Here is a 27807-nt window from a genome sequence, read left to right on the forward strand (position 1 = left end):
TTCACTAACACTGTCAGCTTCCACAGGACTAATAATAATTACATCTCTTCTATCTTCCTAGACCTGTCAAAAGCCTTTGACATGGTCTCACATACTAACCTACTTAATACCCTCACTGAACTACATTTCTCAAACCCCACACTTGCATGGTTCCAAAATTACCTCACAGGACAGCAGCAAGCAGTCTCCTGGCAGCAAACTCTTTCTCCCCTACGACCAGTCATCCTTGGAATACCTCAGGGTTCTATCTTAAGTCCACTTCTATTCTTTATATTTATTAACAACCTCCATCTAGCAACCACTCATGCATCTCTCATCCAATATGCAGACGACTCCACAGTTATTTGTTCTGCACCCTCTCTGTTGGAGCTTCAGACTCAAACTCAAAAAGCTTTTCATGAAGTTGAGTCCTGGCTTACAAATGCTAACCTAATCTTAAACCCTAAAAAAACAAACTAATGGTCTTCCTCCCTAACAAAGCTGCATCCCCCTCTAACACCTTCTTCATTACCTCAGATAACAATACCATCATCACCCTATCACCACACACTAAACTTTTAGGAGTAGAACTAGACTGCAAACGCAAATTTGATATTCACATTTCCCAGACAATGAAAAGGGTACATAAAAAACTTGGTACTCTGTTTAGGAATAAACACTACTTTACCAAAAAAAGCAAAATAGAAATTGCACAAACACACTTAATCTCCACATTATAGTATGCAGCCCCCATCCTCACTAATCTCAAGAAAACTGAATTACAACAACTTGAATCCTGCTACAATAAAATTGTAAGATATGCCACCAATTCACCAGCTAGATTGCACCACTGCCTCGCACTAAAACAACTTAACTGGTTAGAGCTCTCTCAACTCCTAAAATATACTCAACTAACAATGGCCCACAAAATCTGGTCAGAGCCACATAAAATACCAGCATTAGAAACTCTTCTTTAATCCTATGCTACCAGCAGACCACTCTGGTCCTCATACAAACAACAAATAAAAAAACACATCCAAAAACCGAGCAGGGGACTCCCTATTTGCGAACTACATAGGTAAAATCTGGAATGAACTACCTGTAAACATTACCTCTATACAAGCATTGCCACTATATAAAAATAGCCTAAAAAATAATCTCCAAAGTAAATCACTCTGCCCATGCTCCAACCCCAGCTGATATATAGGAACCCACTCTCAACTGCTCCTGCCTAAAGTAAAACACAGAAACTAAGAGTATTTTTAACATCACAATGTGACCGACTTCAAACAACATTCTTCCACTGATGTCTAAATTCAACAGAAATACACTACGATTTCTTACATATACCACAATCTTATTCTCATCCTGGCTCTCTATATTGCACGTCCCTGCATAAAATTCCTCTATTTGTAATGGGACATTCACTACTAGCTGCCATAACACATTGTATAACATTCTATATACTACTGTTACGTGTCTTGTACTGATATGTATTTCATCACATTTAAGTTTTAACCTTTGACCTTTGTATTACTCGATTTATGACCATGTTCTTCTTTATTCTTATTTGGTATGTCTACTTACTAAGTGGAGATTTTCTCCTTCTTGTATTGGTTTGTATGCAATCACATTTAAATCTTGTACTGATTTATATGTAACTGGAGCTTTTCTCCCCGGGCTTCAGCTGAAAAAGGACATGTGTCCAGTCGGACCTTCCCGGTAAACAAATGTAAAATAAATAATAACTAATAAATAAATTATTGCAGATCATTCAAGCATGGAAGACCTGAGTGTCTAAAGTGCCCTTTCCATTATGGATGATAGTGTATATCCAACACGGAATGTTCCTCATAAAAATTGAGCACAGAACACTATACAGATATTGGGTAGAAGGTAAAAAAAATTGCACAAAGTACATCATATTAAGACCCATTTTTATCTAGAAGTAAGGTGACACTAAGGACATCATGTTAAGATGGAAATAAGAAAATCTGTCAGTCTACCACTGTGATGACTGATGACATAACTCACTATCATGGAAGCCTAGCACCTGACATACAGCATGGCATGATACATCCTTATTTAGTTATAAATGCTGCAAAACAAATCTCTTTCCGAAGGGGTGTCATCTCACAAAAGGTATTCTAGCTTAGCACTGCTACCATCCTAGAGCAGTGTGAGGTGGTGTAGTCATTAGAAAATACATTCTCATAATTGGTTAGTTTTGCATAGCCTGAGCAAGGGACTAAGCGGGGTGGGGTGGAAAGTATAAACAGGCATACCAAAACCACATTCAGATAAGTACCTCTTTTGCTAGTCCATGGTCCCAAACTGCTTCAAACTTGCTTCCATTTGAAAAATGCACTGTTCCTTTGCCATGAAACATTCCATCCTTCATTTCACCTTCATACCTTGTTTCAGTTGGGAAAGTATAGGTGCCTCTTCCTTCCATCCTATTGGGAAATAGCACGTATCAAAGTTAACTAAAAGTGTATGGTTTCAATCTAGAATAAATCATAGCAAGCATCATTTCAAGTCATTCAGTATACATTATTTGCTTTTTTTTTGTTTTTATTTGATTTTACATAATCTACCAAAAATTCAACAATTTGAAACAAAATAAAACAAAATTATATACAAAAGTCCACAACAAGAATTATATATACAAAACCATTAGTACTTTTCTAATAGATAATTACATTTCTGCCAGGCTATGTATCGATGAGTTACATTTCCAGTTCACTTTTTTTATGGTCAATAATTCATTTTTACAGAGTTGGCTAGACTGATAAATTCACTAGTAATAGAGAGAGCAGTTTTGCATTTCCAGTTTTTAGTTATAACTTTCCTAGCAATAGCTAGGACAGACCAAAGAAGAGGTGCTTGCGATACTGGAATAATGTTATTTGGTTTTACTGTAAAGTACAGGTTGACACAATTGATGTAACATGAAAGACAAAAATCAAATGCGAACAGTGAAGATGTGTAAAAAAAAAAAAAAAAAAAACAGTAATTAATATATTATCACACCAAGCACACTAGGTCTATTGGGCATGGAGGGATAAATCCAATTACAGCCCAGGTGACCTGATTTCAATTATTAGCCCAGGCACCTGTAGGAGCAACAGGGGAGGGGAAGGGAGAAATGACAAGTCTCTGCCTGCTTATCTCATGTCAGAAGGTAAAGTTGGGGAAGATGTACTGGTGAGGCAGACCATTTTTGCGGCCCTGGTGGAGACCACAGCTGTAAATGGTAGTTAGGCTAAGCAAATAGGCAAGCCCTATGGATTTGGCTCTGCCTTAGTAAGGGGGGTACAGTCATGCCTAGTGAACTATGCCTTATGCATCACAATGGCATATCAGGTGACACCAAAAATTGGCATATCATGATACCAAAACACAGGGGAAGGACGTCCTGTTAACCCATCAAAACAAATGCTGTGAGCAGCAGTGGCAGATATTGGTTCAAGTCTCATCCCGTACATGTTGTCACCAACCTAGCCAGCTAGTAACACTAGAAAAGAGGGGAATTCTTAAATGGCCACTAATTTTAAGAATGTATGTAACACACAAAAATATTTGCAAGCATATAAAGGAGAATAAAGACATACGGACAGTCTGAGGGAGTACACTGGTCAGGATTTATTTAGCTGCAAGTGCTATAACATTTCTGCTAGTGTGTGACTGCAATGGAATTTGTACTAGATTTCTCCAATTAAGGTTTGGATACTTAGGATCATAGGAGGTTACTAGGCTAAAGGCACTCAGTCCCTTACAAGCCTAGCCAAGAGTTTATCCCCAAAAAGAAACCTCAGTCAACACCTGTCACCCCTATCAATGAGGGACACAGGTGGAACCCCTGGGACAAATTTGTGGTTTCCCATCCACTCATCAAGGTTGTGCTTGAAGAGGGTCAGCGAGGTAGCATGTTAGACGTGTATGGGAAGTCTGTTCCAGATGCGGCAGCCTTTGGGAGACAAACCTGTCTCTCCAGCAGGTTTTGTTGATGTTGCATATTAGATTCAGGCATTTCAAGGAGGTAATGCGCATGGAGTTAGACTTACAGATATGGAGCATCTATAGTAGGGCAGGGTCCAAGACTGCCTTGTAGGCGAGACACAGATCACCTCTGAGCAATCTGTACTATACCGAGTACAAATTAGTGATTTGAGCCTGTCTGCATAGGACAGGTGATGGAGGCCATGGATTCTCTTTCTGAGGTATTTCTGTGGCCTTGACTTTCATTATTTTTTATTTTTGCTCTTATTAAATTACAGTGTGTTTTATTTTAAAATGTGTATTACTTTATTTTTTTTTCTTGGCTAATGTCAGAAAAAAATATTTTTCCATTCGTTGACTGAAAAGGAAATAAATATAACTAATTAGTTGGAGGAGCAAATAAATATGATTTCTTATTTAGCTGCATTCTTATTTAGCTGCAAGTGCTGTGAAACTACAGCTGGTGTGTGACTGCACTAGATTTTGGACAGGATTTCCTCAATGAAGATTTAGATGGTGGTGCTGCGGTAGCGCTGTCGCTTCACAGTAAGACGCTGTCCGGTTCTACTCTCAGCTAGAGCGTTTTCTGCATGGAGACATGTGGGAATGGGCGTACCTTCGTTGAAGGTTGTGCGTTAAGGCTGGCAACTAGGCACGTAAAAATCAACTTTTTTTTTCTGCCTTAAAGAATTTTTTTCTTAAAGTTTTAAAAGTTTTTGGCCAGAGGAAGTAAAACAAAAACTCCTTTTACATTCAAGGACTGAAAAGGAATTAAATCTAGCTAATTAGTGCTAGGAGCTGAGAGATAGGCTTTCTTATTTATCTGAATTCCTATTTAGCTGCATTCTTATTTAGCTGCAAGTGATATGAAACTACAGCTGATGTGGGACTGCACTGTATTTTTGTCACCCACCCTCCCTGTTCCTGTTGTACGTTTAATCTTGGTGGCTTTTAAGCTGTCCCCTTGCTATAAATTTGACTTTGGAAGTTCCTGCCAGTTTCATCTCATCTGGACATTCTACCAGGTATTAAAATATCTAACTGAAAATGTCTTCCCCTTAGATCCTTAAACCTTGAGTTAGCCTTTGTTTCATATTATACAATAATGGGTCTTTGTAATTCAAAAATGTGCATGCTGTCTGGACAATCCAACCAGCGTTCCCACTGTAAATTGAACACATGCCAATAGAAAAAGTCTGGCCATTCAAGTATTCTTGAGCAACCAGATTTTCCATTCATATATACTTAATTATCTACTCTTAACATATTTTATGAAAGATACTAGAAAATGAGGAAAAACAAAAATGTTTTACCCGGCAACTGTCCACATATTTGCAGAAAGTCTCTGTTTTTCCTTGTTTCTGCTATCCCTTCTATTTTTTTAAATAGCACAAGTGTTTCTCTTATTATAACTTCATGATGGAACATAACCTGGCAAGAAATAAAAAATAAATACAGCTAGAGTACAACAGAGTCCCTATCATCTCCATTCTGCCCCTTGTATTAAAGTGGTGTACTTTACAAGCATGCAGATGTACCATATGCCTGCACAGTACATCAGCTATCATGACAGAAGGCAGAACACCAAGCATCCATTATACAATCACATTATTTAACAAAGGTAAGTAATTTCTTTCTTAAATAATGTTGGTGTATAAAACCAATAATCCACTCCTGTTTGTGGGTATATCGGGATTTACCCATGGTTGGCTTTGTTTAATCAGTCGGGCTTTGCCCCAGTGATCACACCACACCAACTATTGGTAAATCCTTATATATCCATACACAGCCATGGATTATTGCTTAATTACCTCCCTTACCAAGTGCATACTGCAATATTCAGGGTACAGATTCCTTTTTCCAACTTACTTCTAAAATCTGTAGGATATGGGACTAAACTACCAATCACCGGGCTGCCTAGGAACTGCCTCTCAGGAATCACTAAAAAGCCTGAAAATGCCTTCTTAGGAGTCAGCTTGGGATCAATGCTTCTGAGGAAAGAAAGAACAGAGTGGCATTGATTCCTACTGCTCTTTGAATGGGAAGTGTGTATAGGACTTCATTAACTGGTCTGGTTGCAGTTTTGTTGAGAGCTTCTTCAATGCCTTTGTGCAGCTTAGCTGTCTGTTATGTCCAGCTACAGAAGAGACTATCTATCTATCTATATATCTATCTATCTATCTCTGTTAAAATTTGATAACCAGGTGAATGAGCCAGTCTATCGACCATTTTCAGTCATGACCTGGGTGCAAATACAGAAAAGATATCACATTGATGAATATAATCTGACAATATGATATCAAATAATTAATACAAAACACAGAAATCTACATATGTATGTTAAAGTATTTACATAAGGCAGTTCCATTTGGAACAACTAATATCTATTTACATAAGTAAGTTTTCTGTGCAGCAACACAGCGGCAGTGTATCTAGATAAGGTTGGAAAATATTTACAGTACATAATGGTTTACAAGAAGTTAGGTAAGCAGTATTATACAGTCATTAGCCAATGTCATAGAAAAAGGTGCAGTTAGATTCTTTTTGTAGGGCTTGCATAAGTTGTTTAGCCAATGCCACGGAAACAAGTGAAGTTAGATTCTTTATGCAGGGTGTACTTTAGTTGTTTTGAATGACGCTAGAGTTACAGAATTTCCTATGTCTGTGGGAATGAAGTTCCACATGGCTAGTCCCAATTCTGAAGAAGGCATTTTCTCTAGTAGCAAGTTTGAATCTAGGATTGCCAAAGGTGATTGTGTCAGCTTGGCTGCTTCTAATGGAGTTTGGTTCCCTGACTTGGAGCACTCTTTTAAGGGGGAGGCATTAACCTAGCGTACATATTTTAAAGATGAGAGTACATAATAAGAAAGTGACTCTGTTGGTAACAGGAAGCCAATGAACTTTTTCATATAAATCACAGTGATGAAAATTTCCATCTGCGAGTAGAACAAACCTAAGAATTTTATTTTTTGCTAGCTGGACGTTTTGCGTATTATAAGCAGTATGAGGCGTGATTAGTGGAAGGGCATATTCTGTTTCAGGAATCAGGACATTTTAACTATTGCAGTACGTGCAACTGGGGAGAGAAGATGTGAGAGTCTATAACACAGTTTCAGCTGATTTGTTACTTTAGTGGTAAGGTTTTCTGGGTGTGTATTAAAGTTTAGAAGTGATTCAAGATTTATGGCAAGATATTTTTTTGGGGTCTATATTACCATGTCGAAAGACATGTTCACCGAATACGTCTGAATCGACACGGAAATATTGACCTGCCAAAATCCCAAACGGCAGTCAGCAAATTTTTTCCCACGGGAAAAAAAATTGCTCTGCCGTACACAAAAAAACACTCTCAAACCTTAAAACATGGGGGTGCTTCACCCCCCCCAACTAAATATACCAAGTCCGAGATCGTACTACAGTGGGGAAAAGGGCAAATCCCGGATGACAGACGAGCAATTTTTTTCCCATGGGAAAAAAATTTGCTGACTCGGCCGTTCGGGATTTTGGCAGGTCGATATTTCCATGTCGACTAAGACGTGTTCGGCGAACATGTCTTTCAACACGGTAATATAGACCCATTTTTTGTATAACATTTGGTACTGTGATCCTTTCAAGCCTTTTAATGTTAAATGGCGTAAAGCTGGCATTTTCATTATTGTTACAAACAGCATAATATTTATTTTATTTATGTTAATTTGTAATGAGACAGTTATATAGCTCAGTGAAGCTAGATACTGTTGTCTTTTGAAAGGGCTGATGTGCTTTTCTAGCTTAAAGTTAAAGGATGTCATCTACATCAATAATTACTTTGTGTTTTGGTAGAGCTAGTGTTATATCATTAATGAACAATGAGAATAGTAGGGGTCCTAAGACAGAACCACTGTTAAGAGTGGGTCTATATCAGATGAACGAAAAATCCGTTCATCGAATATGTAAAGATCGAAGCTTCACAGACAATGAAATAGGTATTGTGGGGTCTCAGTACAGTGAAGATTAGGGTATTTGCCCTTTCCTCACTGTAGTGCAATCTGTGAGTTAGAATATATATTTAGCGCCCCCCACAATACCGTTTTCGATGTCTGTGAAGTTTCGATCATTACGTATTCGATGAACGGATTTTTCGTTCATCTGATGCAGACCCGTTAAGAGTACCCTTTTCTAAGAATCAGTTATTTGAGTAGATTTGAGATGATCATTCAAACAGTTAGTTTTTGAACAAAGTTAATGTGTTTTCATCAAAATTTAGTTTATGTAATTTTCAAAGACCATGGTTCACAGTTTCAAAGGCACGAGCCATGTCCACTAAAATACCAGGTGTTATCAGTCCATTGTTAGTATTGGTATACATGACATCTGTAGCTGATAATAAGGCTGCTTGTGTACTGAAAGCACTCCAAAACACTGGGTATCTACCAAGAGAAGGCTATACTATGTGCACTCAATGCAGCAACATCTGGATTAATACCATATTTCAAGAAGTAGCTTGGGATTAATTCTACTCTTTTATATCTGGTGAGAGAAACTAAGGAATATTGAAATCTAGCTGTATACAGCTGTGTTGAGACAAGCACTATCTCCACTACCAGACGCATAGCATCTCCAGTAATCAACTACAAACCTTATAAGTGCTACTTCTCCTTCAGCCCACATAAGTATTCACCTGAAACCATGGATTTGCACTTTCCAACCTTCTCTGTAGTCAACTTGGTTGAAATGGACATCCTGAGACAATTAGCAATTGTCTCATTTTTACTGACAACCACCTACCACTTAAAAAAACTTATTTAATGCTGCTGGAGACAAAACTCTTATATGACACAAGGTACAGGGTTTGATTTTCACCTTTTGGGAAATTAGCTAGGCTTAAAATGGTCCAGAAGGGCAAGTATTTACTTATGAACCCACCTTGAAACATACATCAAACAGTTTGTGTCTCATTTCAAAAGCCCATAAAGCAAATCCCCATAACATCCAACATCATAGTCATAGGTGACTCTAATTTGAGGCATGTCAAAGCACCACTCACCAGGTCGTGCAAGGATAGTGTCACTGTCAGTTGCATATCAGGTGTCAGGATTCACTACATCATGCAGGCACTCAAGTCATTGCACCACAAGAACATATATGACAGAGTCATAGTACATGTGGGTGCAACTGACTTGAGACATACCTCTCTGGAGTATATGAAGAGAGACATGACAAATCTCTCAGAATATGTGTCTGACGCAGGTATAAACTTAGCCTTGATCAGAGCACATGCAGCACTAGGTGATCTAGGCAATTGCCTAGGGCCTGCGCTGGCTTGGAGGGCCAATAAAAGAATGAAATGGTTTATAAATAAAAAGTCTGAAGTTGTAAAATATGGAGGACTTTAGGACCTCACTGTTGATTTACTGCTTTAAAGAAAGAGCAACAAGCCCTGGAAATCTCTAGGAGGGCGTTCTTAACATATGTAAGCTGGCACCAATTTGATAGCTAAGCAAAGACTGCAGAGCAGGAGATCTGATGGACATCCAGCATGCAGCAGTAGAAAAAGCCAGAGCAAGTCAGCTTGTGTCTGTGTGTGTGTGTGTGTGTGTGTGTGTGTGTGTGTAATGCTCCATTTAGGTTGGGTGACTAGTTAAGTGACTTTGCTCAGAGTCAAACCCTGAACCTTGATAACTGGCAAGTCACTGCCTTAAACCTCCACACCATCTGCCAGGTCTCCTCTATTTATTTATGTTTATTTTCATAAATCCCTGAGGATTACAGTCTATTGTCAGAATGTCATAGTTATGTTGTTCAGTGTCAGTGGTACAATAGGTAGCATACTTGCCTATGGCACAGAAGGCTGTGGGTTCTCTCCCCCCACCCCACCAGGTAGATCAATTTCTGATACTACTGTACAGCATGGGGGGGGGACTGCACTCCTGACTGTATCCTCCTTTGAATCAGACGCCTACTAACTATGAATCGGTCATATGTTTAGCAGTCATTCCCTAGTGCATATTACCAGCACTTGTTTTTTTTTTTTTTTAGTAACATAGGCAATTTTATTCTTCAAGGGCTGCAGGCACAGAATTTGTAGATTAAGCACTGAAATCAAAAGTTAGTTGCAGTTCTCTTTAATGTGGAATTATTCACAAGATTTTTTCTTCAGCAGAGATTGTGCATATTGACACTTATTGGTGGATTATAATGACAGCAGTTTAAGTAGCCTTTTATGGTTGAAATGTTCTGAAATGGGCAGCCTTTTCATTATTGGTTCATATGTTTTGTTTCTTTTCTTACTGGAAAAATATGTTCCAAACTCAAATTTAAAATGCACTCTAACAAAGGGTGATGTATTAAACAAAGACTATAATTTAATGCAATCAGGAATGCGAATCAAAGAACACATGCATTTCTGCATGGTCCAAAAAATGTGTGTAGGAGGCCATGATTTGGAAACAGCCCAAAAGTATATTTAATCCACCAAAGGCCAGATCATTTTCTATGAATGTGGATTTCAATGTAGTTTCAATGATTGTAAGTTTCAAGGGGAGAAAAGTTTACTGATGCTCATGCTAAGTCTGTTTTCATTATGAGACTGTATTGTTTTGTTTAGCAAATGGCTTTTCGTGTTTGTGCTATAAAATTTGAAAGTAAAGTTTTAAAGTAAATGCAAATATCTGCAATCAACAAAGAAGTAAAGAAGAAAACAGTACGCACACTGGCAGGTTTGAACAGTGTTTCATGGTAACTGGGGACAGAGATGCTAGTAACTTTTAAAGTTACACTGGAATGGATGCTGGGGATGCATGGGAAGGGGGTGGTCCATTACCCTGCCTAGGGACCCATTTGAGCATGATCTATCTCTCGCCTTGAGCAGCATTTTATTATCATGCAGCATCACTCTATTGCAAAGAGGAACAAAATATTATTGACTTAAACAATTGGTTTCACTTCTGGTGTCATTCAAAGGAGTCCAATATATATATCAGCCAAGGAGGAGATGGTAAATATTTCTAACTGCTTTGCCAGGATGGTCTGCACTTATTCCAACCAAGGCTTTCATATATTGGCCAAAATGTTGAACACCCCCATAGTGCCATTTTTAGGTAGCATCAGTCCTCAAAAGCTTCCAACATAAAACAGAATCTAGGTGACATAAAAGTATTGATACTCAATGTTAGGAGCCTTAATAAAAAAATCACTCCCTAAAAGCACTTCTTACCCTGGAAAATATAGCTATATACACTGTTATAGAAACATGGTTCAAAATCATTGAGAGCACCCCATCAGTGCAGGGTTTCAATGCCTACCACATGTTCAGGCCCACTGCACTAAATGACGTTACTAAAGGTGGCAGTGTCATCATGTTTGCAAACAAAAAAAGCACTTCACCTCCAGACTAGATACGATAAAAATCTGGAACTCCTCCACATTCATCTTACCATTACTGAGACCCGTTATCCCATCATTGGTTAATTATATGACACTTCCCCCATGAACACCCTCAGCCCATAACTCCTATCTAACTAGTATAGATTCCCTATGCATTCAGCCAAACACCATTCTCCTAGGGGACTTCAAATACCCATTCATTAACTGGTAGATGTATATAGCCTCTAACATTTATACCCAGAGATTTCCGGGCTTCATCAGTAAAAACTCTAGTTAGTCTGCACCCCAACCAAGAAAGATAAAATCATAGACTTGGTTCTCACCAATATGGGACATCTCTGCTCTCTACCAAATGTATTCCCTGCCTAGTCAAATCAGACCACAAATCAATCACATTCACCTTAAGATTGAAGCCTGGCATATTTTCCAATACCTGCAAAATTCTATTCACATACATGCATCTGTCCCTCCGAAGTGAATACAATGCCATATTCAAAAATAACCCCCTACAGCAGAACCCAAATATAAAGAGGCCCTATAATAAAAGCAAAAAACAACTTGCATATAAAAATAAATGTAACTCTCAAGATGCAAAAAAAATCTTAACAGGCAAATATGGACCCTGATAAAATCAACTAAATCCAGATATGAGGTAAAAAAAAAAAAACTTTCACCAAGAGAAAAGCAAAGGGCAACCACAAAACCTTCTTTAACTATGTTAGAAACCTTGGAAACAATGTTCAGCACTGTTCAGAGCTAATAGTAAATGATATCATATACTCTACCACAGAGGGCATAGCCAATCTACTAGCAGATAAAATTACCTGTAACCTCACCCCCTCTCCACTCTTACATTACCAGATCTCATACCTGCATCTACATCCCCTCCTCAAAACTCCCTTGAACAAGTCCTCAAAGTACTATCCAAGGCCACAAACACTACTTCTTTGGGGCCATATAACATACCCAGTTGCTTAATGGCAAGCCTGAAACAGTACCTGTCAGACCCCCTATAGAGGCTATTCAGTGAGAGCCACCAAACTGGCTTTGTGACAGACAAATGGAAGACAGCAGCTGCCATTTCTTTGCATAAAGGTAGGGCATCAGCAGCCCTGGGAAAGTATACACTGATACGTTTGACCAACCTCATCTGTAGGGTTATGGAAAGGATCATTATGGAATTAATAAATAAGGACGTAAGTAACCTACAGACCCTCTACCCAAGTGAGTTTTTTTATTTGTCAAGAGCAGATCGTGACTTTTTAATCTGACTGACCTCTTCAAGAAGGTTGATGTACCAATGGATGATGGCAAATCAGTATACACTGCATATCTAGACCTTGCAAAGGCATTTGACACTATCCCACACTCAGGTATCATACAAATCTATCTCAGCTAAATGTTAATCCTTGTGTAATTCATTGGATAGCAAATTCACTCACAAATAGAATCCAAGTAATTAGGGTGTGCTGCTCTACCGCTTCCAAAAGACTTTTCACTAGAGGTGTACCTCAGGGTTCAGTCTTTGGACCACTTTTCTTTGACATTTGCTTCTTGGAGGCCAAAGCTACTGTTAAAGGTTTATGGCTGACCAAGTTTGCACATGACTGTAAACTCAGTGCAATCATAAACTTCTCATAGGACACCAAGATCTTCCAAGACAGCCTTTTCCAAAGCCATAGCTGGTGTCAAAAAGATGGACAAAAACTAAATGCCAAGAAATGTATAATAGTATCCTTCAGCAAACAAGAAGTCTGTTGTAACTATTATATATTATATTGACAACACAATCCTGAAAACTGATTCAGTAGCTAGGGATTTGGGAATCTATGCAGATAACAAATTGGAAAAGTCTATCTACTTACTTAACTGAATAAATTACTTGAAACTTCCACAATGCATCTTTATTCCTCCCACAGGGATGGTATCAGACAGAAAGCCTCCTAGATCTGCTAGCTAAAGTGCTTTTATCTGGACAAAACATTACAAAAGGTAGCTTAGTTTGATAGCTGCCATTATAATGTTTTGACAGTTTTCTGGAGAATGGCAGAGTTTTGGCTGCTATCTTTTGTATACTGTACTGTTCACATCTTCACTTTTTACTATAAACCTCTACTTGGTACGGTAAAGTAATGAATCTTGAAACCTCTTTGCTATAAACAAATATGAACATCTTTTCAATGCGGTACATTATTGCACTAAGGAATACACACTGCTGAAATAAATAGGACTCCCTTGAACAGAACTGGTCCATTCAACCACTCTGTTTTTAGCTGTTTTTGTATCTCTTCATGTTTTTTTCCCCCTACGTTTCTTTGGTAAATGTTTTCCATACATATTGATATTTAGGATACACCAGCATCTTCTTCCTTATGTAAATGGTTGAATAAATAATTTGATCATTTGTTTTTTTTTCTTTGGGGTTAGGTGAGATAAAGAAAAAAACTTTAGAAAGAGCATGGAGAAACTGTAACTCTGTAAGGCTAAAAACTGCATGAAAACCTACACCTACTGGGTTATCAGCCTGTTTTCTTAGTAGCAAGTATTATTCAGGTCATTCAGTCACCCATGTCTGCTTCAGAAGAAGAAAGAAGCACTGCATTCACACTGTGGCAAAGGAGAGTAGTATTGCTGAAACTAAATTCATCTTCAAGTCTTGGTGAGTACCTTGACAAGGTGGACCCTGTTTTTCACAAAATCTCACCAAGATGACACTCATATAGAGACTGTATTTATATAGCATATATCATGGACAGAAGTAGGTCAAAAATTTAAAACGATAGCTGAGTGCACAAGATCCCGGATAAAAAAGTGCCCAATTCTGGTAGGCGCACTGGTGCCAGGACTGGAAAAAATTACAGTGTAGAATCCTCAAAATACGGAAATATTCCTACAATGGGGCCAGGCCAGGCCCATGGGGAGGATGGTCCCTTGTTGTAAAAGGAAGTAGCAGTCCACAAAAATCACAAAAACTGATAGTCCAAAGAAGAACTATAAAGATGATAGAGTGGACTATTGAGGATAAGAAAGAAATTATGTATTGCTACTGTGACACCCATACACTGGCCCAGTAATCAAGGAGCCTCAATCCTCACCACTAGCACCAGTGAGGGGCATGCACATTAGGAAGGATAACAAGTACACACACAGTAAAGTACAATTTCCCCTTAAGAACACACAGGGATCACAGTCAGTCTGAGGCTGGTTTCTCCCTTTCTTTCTCCCCACTGGCACAGCTATAGGGTACAGATCTCAGCCTAGTGGTCAAGCTAAAACCTCCAGCACCCTCTCTGTCCAACCAGTGCTTTGTGTCTCTGCCCAAGTAGCTGACATGCACACACTTTAAGATTTGATTTAGATACAAACATACAGACACTTCTGGAGAAAGCTGACACAGGTTCTCCAGCTGTGCCCCCTTTCAGCCCAGACTAAAAGGTAGTAATTACTGCCACCAACCACTAATATCAGCTGCTAATAAGGCCCTTACCAAAGGGTGTCCAATTTGACTGTACAATACTATTATCCAAATAGTAAGTGTGACCAGAACTTTTAAGACTATTGGAGTGGCTTAGTACAGTATCATTAAATAAATGCAAGTACTCTAGAGCTTAAATTATCTCTACACAAAAGAGCCACAGTTGAAATGTTTAAAAATATTTAATAATAAATAATAAAAACACAAAACAAATCTTCTCAATTCAACATAGTGCTAGTCAAGAGTTTAGACACAGGAACTTTAAAAGAATACTGTAGGATAGTCCGACATAAATATAGAAAACAACTAGTCTAATCTTACTATTTTCTATTTACTTCTAAGAGAAATACTAAAGTCTAAGATCCTACTTACATACAGAGCAAGCAAGTGATGGTGATGTCAGTTCTGAAGACAAATGCAAAATGCTATCTCTTTCTCTCTGAGATCTCTTAAATTGATAATACATCACTGCTGACTCATTTTAGATTAGCCCATTCTTAACACTTCTCTGGTTCCCAGGCTAACAGAAACTCAAGATATACATTTCTCCTTGTAATCTTACACCTGGCCAGGAATCCACAGCAATAAAAGACATTATACATGTAAAATCTAGCAATTAACTCTGGTCTCAAAACAATAGAAATAATTTGCTAGTCCAGACATTGTGTCTCTGAGTTTGAGATCAAACAGACATACAATGCTTGACTTATCAGCTTTCTTCCAGCAGAGTGCACTGTGGTTACATTTTTGAAGCTCAGTACAACATATAGTTTAATCATAACATATAGTTCTCTTTACATTTGTAAACCAAACCTGTGGATTATATTAATATTTACAAATGACATAGAATTATTTACAAGATTCTATCTAGCTGGGCTGGCAGCCTTTCAGTTTTTCACAGTTACTAATATGCAAAAAGACCAGAATTTCCAGACACAAGACATACAAAAAGAATAACAGAGAAATTAGAGGAAAGAAAAATACTTCCACAAGAAAAAACTGTCAGAAGCCTCAAATAAAAATGTGTGTACATTAAAACAACAGATTTGTGAAAACAGTATATAAACCAAAAAACTTTGATCTGTTTGGAAAAAGAAGCATCTGAGGAAGTGTGAAGATATAAGCGACAAAACCTAGAGATTTTTGAAAAGTATAAAAAAGAAATATAGACATGGGAAAGAAAGAGAGATTTGATATGGTGCAATATTTATGCAAAGGTGAAAGCTAAATTAATCAATATAAAGAAGGCAGCCCCAAAGATATTCAAAGAGAAATGCAGGCGAAGGCATCCAGATACGGAAAATTTGTGTTCCGATCATGTCGTTAAACATTTAGATTTTCGAACACCTAAACGTCGACACCTAAATGTCGAACGCTGAAAACCGTGAACGGCCAATTATGCAAATTTTTTCCCAGGGGAAAAAATTTGTTTGGCCATCATTGGGGATTTGCCCTTTTCCCCAATGTAGAGCGATCTCAGAGTTGGTATATTTAGTTAGGGGGTGTGTGGGAGGCACAACCCCCCCCCACGATGGGAGGTGTGGGGGCGAAGCCCCCCATTTGGTTAGGGTTTTAATGTTTGTTTTTTTCATGGGGAAAAAATTTGCGTAATTGGCCATTCACTGTTTTCAGCATTTGACATTTAGGTGTCAACGTTTAGGCGTTCGACAATCTAAATGTTCAACGTAATATAGACGCGAAAATTTCACAATAAAAAAATATCCCAAAGAGAGAATGTGGAAAATAAGATTAGTAAAGTAGAAGTTAAAAAAATAGAAGTTGAAGTTATGGAGTGCCTGCAAAGTGAAGAATTTGGTGCAGAAGGTCTAACACAGGTTTCATCACAGCATCATGGAACGAGTCCCCAAAGTAAAGAGAAACAGGAAGATCAGGAGGCATCTGAAGAAGAAATATGGACATGGGAAAGACAAAGAGATTTAATATGGTGTAATATATATATATTTATTTATTTATTTGCAGTTTGTTTAACAGGGTGGTCCATTGGGCCTTGAGGAGCCCGTTTTCAATGGAGTCCTGGGGAGAAAAGCTCCAAAGATGCAACTAGTTATAATAACAGTATTACAAAAAAAAAAGTACAACTAGTTATAATTACAGTGTTACAAAAAAATATTAAAAAATAATTCTAAGTTACACAGAGTACTAAGAAGACATAATGTGAATCTACTAGATACTGATGCAGAGGTTAAGAGAATTTAGAAAATAAAATGCCAGAGTAGATAAAGTATCAGAGTTGTAGCAATGATCAATAGCAGAGTAGATGCAATATCCCAATGTTAAATGTCAGAGTAGAAAAGTATTGCAATTTTAGGAATAGTCAATGTCAGGGTAGAAAAAGAATCACGGTATTAATAATTGAGTTTGTTCAGTTGTAAAAGGTAGTGCAAATAAAAGGAGAAAGAAAAACTAATCAATACAAAAAGAGCAGCACCAAAGATATTTGAAGAGAAATACAGGCAAATGAATCTGGACATGGAAAACTTTACAATACAAAAAATATGCAAAGAGGGAAAGTAGAAAAGGATATTATTAATGAAAAAGTTAAAGAAATAGAAACTGAGGTTATGTAGTCCCTGCAAAGTGAAGGATTTAGTGTAGAAAATCTAATTCAGAAAACACCACAACAGGATAGAGCAATGGACATCCAAATTAAGGGGAAATCAGTGGAATGGGAAACAACTGTTCAGGTGCCATATGAAGATATTTTGGAGCCTTCCACAGGAAACCTATGCAAATGTTCACTTGAAGCTGGACAGCAAGGGAAGAAACAGGAAACTGTAAAAACTAACACAGTCAGTGTTGAGTGATAGGCCAGTGAGTTCCCTTATGACAGAGCAATGGATGGCACAGGATGAAATTTAAGAGAATGTGCTCCAGGATGATGCTATGGAACTTTTTACAGAATGCCTGCAGGAAATGGAAAATGAAAAATGTGCCCTCAGTTTAGAATAAAATGAGCTAAGAGAAGAGTTGTTGATTTAATAGAGATAGATAGACATACTAAGAGGGTGGCCACAGTGGTCCAGCAGTTAGCATTGCCGCCTCACAGCAAGAGGTTCTCTGGTTCGATTCTAGACTGGGGTGCCTTCTGTGTGGAGTCTGCATGTCCTCCCTGTGGTCGCGTGGGTTTCCTCTGGGTGCTCTGGTTTCCTCCCACATCCCAAAGACATGCTGTAGGTGGATTGGACACTCTAAATTGGCCCTAGGTTTGAGTCTGTGCATGTGTGTGCCTTCTGTGGAAGGTTGGGCACCAGGCTGGCAACTCGACACCGTAAAAACTCCACTGCCAATCATGAGCAGACAGGTGATCCACTGTGGCGACCCCTAACCGGGAAAACCTGAAGGAAGAACAAGAAGAAGATAAACATACTAAGATCAATGAAAGAACTAGACTGCAGAAGGTCAATAAAACCCCAAAACACAGAAGTTTGATAAAACAAATAAACACAGTGATTAGGACTGTCCATAGAGATCCAAGTGATATAACAGAATTAAACAGAAAAATATATATTGATAACTGAAGGAGGGTACGTCCCAAAAGCTTTTATCTTGTTTAAATAAATTAAGCATTTTTACTTCTGTGAGCCTTTTTTCTATTGGATTTTGTAACACTGTTCCAGGTGGTTTACTGCAGTTGGTTCATTTATTTCTGCATATAACAGAATTAAACAGGATATATTACTGTGCAGCTAAATTAATAACTGATAAAGTTCTACCACAAGAACACAGGGTAGTGAGGGAAAGGAAGGGGAAAAACTGAATACTATCATGGAAGTATCAAATAGAGAAAACTATAAAGCAATTAAGACAAGAAGTGTCAGTGTTAGAGTATAGATGAGGGAACAGATCAACAAACATACATAGAAATATAGACACGATAAAAGCAATGCACAGTGTTAGAACAGATCAGGATCTATCATGCACTATTGCAAATAAACTAAAAATCTCAGCATAGGCGGAAAAAAATTAGAAGATACACAGATAAATATAAACAAAAAGTACAAAATAAGCAATTTATTGAAGACCCAAAAAAGTTATAAAAGAGAACTGGGAAATAAGGTAAAAGGAATTGAAAAACCATCAAAAAAGAAGACATGGATATATTTTGGAGAAGTATTTATGAAGATCATGTGGAACATATCAAATATGCTAAATGGATAGAAAGAAAAGAAAGAATAAGAAGTTTAAAGGTGCAGGATATGAAAAGGGAAGAAGTATCAGCCAGAGAGATTGAAACAAAGTTAAAAAAAAAGCCTCTAACTGGAAAATCCCAGGCCCAGCTACAGTACCTAACTTCTGGTTAAAACTATTAACATCTTTGCACAAAGATTTAGCCATGAATAAGAACTATTTATATCCACACCCCAAACAGATACCAACCTGGCAAACAGGAAAAACAATGTTCTTACTTAAGAGTGAACCTGCAAGCTACCCTAAAAATTATAGACCAATAACATATCTTCCGCCGACGTATAAACTATACACTGTAATTGATGCAGAGAGAGTTTATAGTAATTTAGAAGAATACTCAATTATGGCAATAGAACAAAAGGGCAATAAAAGAAAGTCATATGGAACAAAGGATTGTTTGTTGTTGAAGTCATAGTAGAGAACTGTAAAAAGGGGAAGAATCTAAGTATGGCATGGATTGAATACAAAAAAGAATTTGATAGTATCAAACATTCATGACTAAAAGAGTGCTTAAAAATGTATAAGATACACCCTACACTGATCAACTACATTACAGCGACCATGAAACAGTGGCAGACTACTTTGCAATTAAGCCATGATAAAGGACAAATTATTTTCCCAAGGATAAAAATTCAAAGGGGGATATTCCAGGGTAACTCTTTGACACAGCTGCCATTCTGTCTTGCCCTTAACACATTAAGCTGTCTACTTAACAGCTTAGGCCATGACTATAGTTCGGCTCCTAGAAAACAACAAACGGAAAAGACTTCTCATCTTCTCTTTGTCGATGATTTAAAACTGTATAGCTCATCAGATGAGCAACTGGCAACCTGCCAGAATTTTTTCAGATGATATGAGAATGTCATTTTGTCTTGATAAATGTGCAAAAATAACATTTAAATCAGGAAAACTGCAGCACCAAGAAAACATCAGTTTATGACAAGAATGTGATATAAAAGAACTTGAGCAAGAGGGAGTGTATACATATTTGGGAATTGATGAACGATCAACAATAAAACATAAACAAATGCAAATAAAACTTAGTAAGGGCTACTTTAGAAGACTTAAATTAATCCTGAAAACAGCATTGACATCTAGGAACAAAATTCAAGCTATAAACCAATTGGCTCTTCCTGTCCTAACTTACAGTTTTGGAGTGACTGACTGGCCTCAAAACACGTTGGACAGATTAGACAGGAAAACAAAAAGAATGCTTCATGCTCACCAAATGATTTATAAAAAATAAGTGCATACCAAGAATATATATTTCCCATTCCGAAGGAGGAATGGGCCTCCTTGAAAGTGATTACATGTATAGATTTGCAATTGTGGGACTGCACACATATCTGCTGACCTCTCAAGACCCAAACATAGTGAAAGTTTTGAAACATGATGAGAATAAATCTAAGTTGACTTCTCTGCTTAGTCTACCAGAAGAATATCGGCGTCATGCAGGAATGGAAATCAAACCAGAAGTAGATAAAAATCAGGCAGCAACTGAATGTGCCAAAAAACAAAAGAAAGTATATAAGGTGAAAGACCAGATGAGGAGGCAAAAAATGTGGAAATTGCATAAATATAGTTGCAAGAATAGAAAACTTCTGGAAGAATCTCATGTTGATGAGGATCAAACACTGGAATGGTTAAGGAGAGGTGAATTCAAACCAAGAGATGAAAGGTTAATATTAGCATTCCAAGACAGTAGACTAAGTATACATTGATTTACAAAGTCTATCGAACATGTGGGAGAAACAGACAAATGTAGGTTTTGTAAAAGAGAATTGGAAACAGTTGCACACCTTGTTTCTGGTTGTAACATACTAATGGCAGAAGGAATGTATACTGAAAGGCATAATAATGTGGCAAGACTGTTGCACTGGGGATTATGCAAACATTATGGTATTGAAGTGGCTGAAAAACACTGGAAACATGAGCCACAGAACATCATAGAAAAGGATGAAGTCTACATCACATGCGATCACCCATTACCAACAGTTCAAAAGACTGATACTAGAAAATCAGATATAGTGGTCCACAAAAAGAAGACAAAAGTAGCACTGATCATTGAAATCGCAACACCCAGTGACTACAGTCTCTTGCGTACAGAGAAACACAAAGTCATAAAATATCAGGATCTTCAGGCAGAAATGAGAGCAATGTGGAAGAAAGATACCCAGACAGTTCCAACAGTAGTAGGAGCAACGGGTCTTATAAAAAAGAATATACGTTCGTATTTAGATATGTTACCAATACATGTAGCTCCATACAAATTGCAGAAGGAATCATTACTGGGCACATTGCAGGTGCTGAGAAGAGCACTTTTGGCTGACAACAAAGATTGAAACAATATTAATTTCATGAACTTTACTCGTACCTTGACTTAGGAATGGGGTCCATTCCCATCACGGTATTAGAAACCCAAAAGATTTGGAGAAATTAAAAAAAAAATAGCAAGTATTATTTAGGTCATTCAGTCACCTACGTCTGCTTCAGGAGAATAAAGAAGCACTGTATTCACATTGTGGCTGCCCATAATTTTTATTTATTTATTTATTATTTATTACATTTGTTAACTGGGAAAGTCCGACTGGGCCAGGAGCCCATTTTCAGCGGAGGCCCGGGGAGAAAAGCTCCACAACAGTACTATTTATACATTGTCAGACAGCATTTGTTCACTGCACAGTAATATTAAGACATTAATAAACAATTATATTTACAACAGCATAAGACAGTTATGGCTGAAATTGATCCACAGAAAGCATTGTTGGACTTGAGATGTGATAAGTTAACCTTATACACAGTTTGCTATACGCAGTGTTGGCAAGGTAGCAAGCATGGGATTAATCCAAGGAATATTTAGTTGGGGTGGGATCAGGGAGAATTTTTGTCAGTAATGATGAGAATTACCTGGATGGGTAGGCAGTGCAGGGAGTGAGCTTAGGAGGATTAGCCTGTGGTGAGGCAGGAGTAAAGCCAGTGGTTAGTCAGGTAGTCTATTAGTAGTTGTTTGAACTTGTGATGATGTGGATTTTTAGCAGGGGGGAGACTATTCCATAATCTGACAATTTTATTGGAATAGAGACAGTCACCATGACAGTTATTAGATTTGGTGATCTTTAGTGTAAATTTATCGGAGGATCTCAGGGTCCTGGGGTTAAGATTTGATTGGACGAGATTGGAGAGGGCAGGGCAGTTAGTGGGATGGTGAATAGTTTTATGATGATGGTGATGGTGAATAATAAGTTTGAAGTAGATGAATGGGTAAAGCTATAATGACTTGTAGTATGCTGCTTGTGTCATTGCCCCAAACAAATGAGAAAATGCCTAAATAAGTTTGTTCTTTTTCCCCAGATCAATTGTATTTTGTCAAAATTATATATTTAGAAATGGAGCAGATGGTGACCTGGATATAACAAAAGTATTGCAATTCCTAGTCTTATGGATATAGTGATGATATCGAAACATAATGATATCTGCATCAGATGGACACATCTATAAATGCTGCTTGTCTGACAAATGGTCGGAAAAAAAAAAACATAAAAGCATTTTGCTACAGCTTATGTAATCATGTCACTTCATTTTCTGGACTCAGTGTTACACATGATCTAGTATTCTCCATTACTGACATTACTTTAATAAAATACTCCTTAAGAAAATTTATACTGATGCACTTCTACACAGAAGTAGAACTGTGAACTGCAAGTACATTATCTGCATTGCTTCCATTCATTCAAGTTGGTAACTCAATACATTAAAACTTCCTATAAAACCTACATGATTCTTCTGCAACTGCTTAGTAATGATGAATAAGGTACTAATGAAAAAATGCATTAAAACATTAAAACTAAGCTTGAGAGTACGTTTAAGATTGTTTTATCAGTTCCTCAGAAATATTTATATTTGGGTATTGGTAGCCAAAAACTCAGTTTCATGACAGCACTTAAAGGAACTCTTTTTTCAACACTACATCTTCATGCTATCTATGAAATGTGGAAGAGAAAACACATACGAGGCAAGAGAATATTGGGCTATGGAATGAGTGCAATAATCAGTAGAGGTGTGGGGTAATGCAGTACATACCCTCTTGTGCTTCCATTAGATAGTAAAATTGTGTAAGTTAAACTTACCATAACAGTAGATGCTCGAATGATCACTGCTTCAGTAGCCTTAGCTGTACAGGTTATATCCTGCCAAGGATATAACAGCAGGCCATCTTCCAAAGCTTCAGGGCACATTCCACATGCCTAAACTGTCAGGCAGCTCAAGCTGAGATGGCTAAAAGAAATGTTTGAGCACAAAGCCCTTCAGAGCTTTTCTGCCAGCAGAGAGACAGAGACTGAGCCCTGAAAGAACAATGCAGTATCAACAAAAAATAAATGTAGACACCCTGGCATAAAAAAACACACAAAAAACAAGGTGGATGGAGGGAGGGAGTGGCTACTGCAACAGTGATCATTAAAACATTTACTGTTAAGGTAGGAATATTTACACAACTGTACTATGTTCGTCATATTGATCACTACTGCAATAGCATTAGCTATATGGGTAGATTATCCTAGTTAACTACATTTGCGACATGGAAGGAGAAGAATCTAGGAGTCCCTGGCAGATGGTCCTAGCAAAGCTTGATCTGAATGTAGAGAAAGAATCAAGCTTATACCTGCTTTGTAAAAATATGTACAGACAACCAAGCAGCAGCTTCTACAATACTTCCAGAATCCAACCCTTTCGAAAAATCCAAATATGAAGCCAAGGCTCTAGTACAGTGGGCCTTAACCCTGCCTGGAATAGATTTGTTATGGTGAGTATAACAAAAGGTATTCGACCACCATTTGGAAATAATCTGTTTTGTCCATTCTTCTTACCTTCAAAAAGAAACGAACAATTAATCAGAAGATCTGAAAGATTTAGTTCTGTTAAGATACTACCTTTGTTGTCTGTGGACGTCTAAGGTATGGAGTTTCTTTTCTCCCTCATTTTTAGATTCAGAAAAGAAAACTGGGAGATGAATAGTCTGTCTTAAAGTAAACTTGGATACTTTAGGCATAAAAAAGGATTAGTTCTCAAAGAAATCCTGCCTTTATGGAAAACATAATAGGGCTGACTAACCATAATAGCTTGCAACTTAGATACCCTTCTTGCAGAGGTCACAAAAACTGGTAAAACTATTTTCCATGTTAAGAAACTCAAGTCAGCCAGATTAGCTGGAGCAAATGGAGCAAGTGTTAGCCTCTCTAATACAAAATTAGGATCCCAAGAAGGGGCCACCAGTTTTCTTGGAGGCCTCTTATGCAAAACCCCTTTCAAGAACACTTTGACGTAGCACTGCATTGAAGGATGAGGATCCATGGGCAGACATGCTGAAATGGCCAAGTAATTAACCATGACAAAGGCATAAGAAAGGCCATAGGATATTAAGAACAACTAGCCGTGAATGGGTGCTGCTTATGTTGCTGGCATCAGCTAGAAAACTTTCTCCATTTGCTAATATATGATTTTCTAGTAGCAGGCTTTCTTGCCTCCATTAGCAGCCACTGCACTTCTTCAGTAAACAGATGCCTAAGATGAATAAACCCAATCATCCAGGCAGTCAACTGATGTTGGGTTGTATCAAACACCCCTGTTCTTGTATTATTTTATTTTTATTTTATTTTATTTTACATTTGTTGACCGGGCTAGTCCAGCTGGATACATATCCATTTTCAGCAGAGGCCCGGGGAGAAAAGCTCCTCGAAAGTACAGTACAATATTATACATAAAACAAAACAAAAACAACAAAAACAATTCAAAGTTTAACAGGTGAAAGTACAGTACAAAATTATGGTATTTGATACATGAAAAATCGTATAGATGTAAGTAGATTAGAATATAAGGAAATATGTTCAGTTAACAACACATTTGATTGTAGAATCTTATGTTAAGTATCTTTTGTTAACATAGTAGGCAGACTGAAATCCATATTTGGAATATAGAAAAAGAGTCTAATCAATTAAAAGGCCTGTGATAATTCTGGGTTTCATTAGGCAGTTAGTGTATACAGTAATTAAGACAGATAACTTAGTGAAAAAAAGACATGTGAGGTTAGTCTGGGTTCAGACAGGTGCACAACCAATGTGATTTGAGGTAAGTTTTAAGCCTGATTTTAAATTGTGTTAGTGAAGATAGGGAGGTCAGGTCGCTGTAGAGAGAGTTCCAGGTTTTACCCATGGTATTAGTGAACAGAGAATCCCCTGCCTTATTGTAGGTTTTGCCTATTTGTACTAGAAGTTTATTAGATGAGCGTAGGGTCTTAAGGTTGCTGTAGGGGGTGATAAGGTTGGTAAGAATTGGTGTGTTGTTAGGCAGATACAGGATTTTATAGACAAATGTTAATTGTTTAAGTAGAAGTAGATTTGGTAACTCTAGCCAACCTAGTTTTTCATAATTAATACAGTGATGGGTTGTGAATGTAGAGCCTGTCGCAAATCTAGCAATATTGTTGTAGGAGACAGTCAGTTTGTTCATGTTGTTCTTTGAGAGGTTAGTATATATAGGGGAGGCATAGAGGAGGGTAGAGATTAAGTGGGTTTGGGCAATAGTAGATCTTGCTAGTGGGGTAAGAAAGGATTTGATTCTATAGAGGGAGCCTAGTTTTTTGTTGACTGTTTTATGGTATTGTTAATGTGACTATCAAAGTTAAGGTTATTGTCAATTAGAACCCCTAGGAGTTTTGTGGTAGAGTCTGGAGATATGATGGTTCCATTGTTCGATGTGACAGTAAAGTGTAGAGGTGTGGCTTTGTGGGTGGGAGTAAAAAGTAGGAGTTTGGTTTTTTTGGGGTTCAGGAAGAGGCACTGATGTTGTAGCCATTCCTCAACTATGTTGAACACTTTTTGGGTGAGAGATTGAAGGACTGTTGGAGTTGGGGCTGAGCATATTAATGTGAAGTCATCGGCATATTGTATTATGGTAGCTTGAGGAATAACAGTATGCAGGTCGTTGATGAAAATAGAGAATAGAAGGGGTCCACGTATAGAGCCTTGGGGGACACCTAGTGCAATGGGGAGATGGGGAGATAAGTTGTTCTCCCACATAACTGCTTGTTACCTATTGCTTAAGTAGGATTGAAACCATTGTATAGTGAGTGCATCAAGAGATATGTTTTTCAGTATGTTTATGAGAAGTTGGTGGTTAACCATATCAAAGGCTTTAGATAGATCAATAAAGAGGGCTGCGGATAGGGTGCTGTTATTGCGAATTTTGTTTATGCAGTCAGAGAAGGATAAAAGGGCAGTAGTAGTACTGTGAAATGGCTTGAAGCAGTGTTGGCAGCTAGCTAATAAGTTATCTATTAGGTGTTTTAACAGTTGCTTATGAATGCATTTCTCCATGATTTTTGCCAGTGGAGATAGTATAGCAATAGGTCTGTAGTTGAATAGTTCCCTAGAGTTTCCACCCTTATGAAGGGGGATAATGTGCGCAATTTTCCAAATGGAAGGAATAGTACCCCCAGAGATTGTTCTGTTAATCAGAAAGGAGATTGGGTAGGCTATGGCATTTGCAGCTTTTTGTAGATATTCTGCAGGAAGCAGATCTGCTGCAATGGTGGTAGGTGTGAGTTTATGTAAAAGGGTATGGATAAGGGATGTAGGGACAGGTTTGAGATGAAATGGGGGAGGTAAGGTAGTATTAGAGGGTGACAGAGATGCTGATTAGTAGACTAATTCTGTGAGGAAGCTTGTGTTAATTGCCCCTGGCCATTTCCAAAAGAAGGGAGAACCATGGTTGTCTGGGCTAGAGGGGAGTCACCACAATGATTTTGGAGGACTCTCTCTGAATCTTCAGAAGTACCCTGGATATTAGTGGAAAGGTTGGAAAAGCATACAGCAACATTTCTGTCCAAGGAAAAGAAACGGCATCTGTCTTCCAGGCTTTTTTGCATGGAGTCCTAGAACAGAATCTTGCCAGTTGGTTGTTCAGAGAGTAGACAAAGAGGTCTACTTGAGGAACTCCCCACAGATAGATCTAATCTTGGAAGACTTCAGATGCAGTCTCCTTTTTTTGAGGACCTGCCCTGGTTTTGCTCAGCTTGTTGGTCATGCAATTTTGCTCTAATGAAATGTAGGATGCCTGTAAAGTGAGACTGTGCTGTGAAGCAATATCCCAAGCTAACATGCCCAGTCTACAAGGGGGTAAGGCCTGCTTCCTCCTTGCTTATTGATTACCATATCACTGTATTATGTCTGTAACCACCTGAAAAGGTCCCAGGGACCAAAGATGGTTCAGAGAGTTGACTGCCTTGAGCAAGGCAAGCATATCCTTGATATTTATGTGTGTGTGTCTGTCCTTGGTGTCCTACACCCCTGCACTTTTATCCTTCCTGAAAGTGCTCTCCAAGCAATGTCTGAAGTGGCTGTGGTAACTGACTGCTTTGGATCAGAGAGGGAAAAGGGAAGACCTGGATTTAAGGATATCTGTTGTCGCCATCAAAAGATTTTTCTTCTGACAAACCCAAACATTGAGATTTGAAAAGATAAAGGGTCCTGATTCTTTGGCCTAAGAGAGTTCAGATGCCACTGTATCTTTCTCATGTGGAGTCTTGCCAGTGGTATCATGAATATCATTGATGCCATAATATTCAAAATCCTGAGGTATTCCCTCACAATGACCAAAGTCTGAGTGAAAAACCTTTGACATTAAGATAGAGATATATTTTTTCCTGTGGAAGAATAGCTCCCTTAACTGAAGTGTTTAGCTGACATTCCAGGAACACAATCCTGTCTGCAAAAAAGTCAAGA

General features: G+C 38.0%; 1 protein-coding gene across 1 annotated transcript in view; it reads right to left on the bottom strand.

The window, feature by feature from the left end:
• Nucleotides 1-27807, bottom strand: part of MORN5 (MORN repeat containing 5) — a 556302-nt gene that overhangs the window by 375402 nt on the left and 153093 nt on the right. The window contains exon 2 of the mRNA XM_044058714.1: nt 2288-2435. Coding sequence (XP_043914649.1) covers nt 2288-2435 — 148 coding nt within the window. The remainder of the gene's footprint in view (nt 1-2287; nt 2436-27807) is intronic.

Source organism: Protopterus annectens, chromosome 16.part0 (genome assembly GCF_019279795.1).
Source record: "Protopterus annectens isolate FY-2018-M chromosome 16.part0, PAN1.0, whole genome shotgun sequence".
NCBI classification, from domain to species: Eukaryota; Metazoa; Chordata; order Ceratodontiformes; family Protopteridae; genus Protopterus; species Protopterus annectens.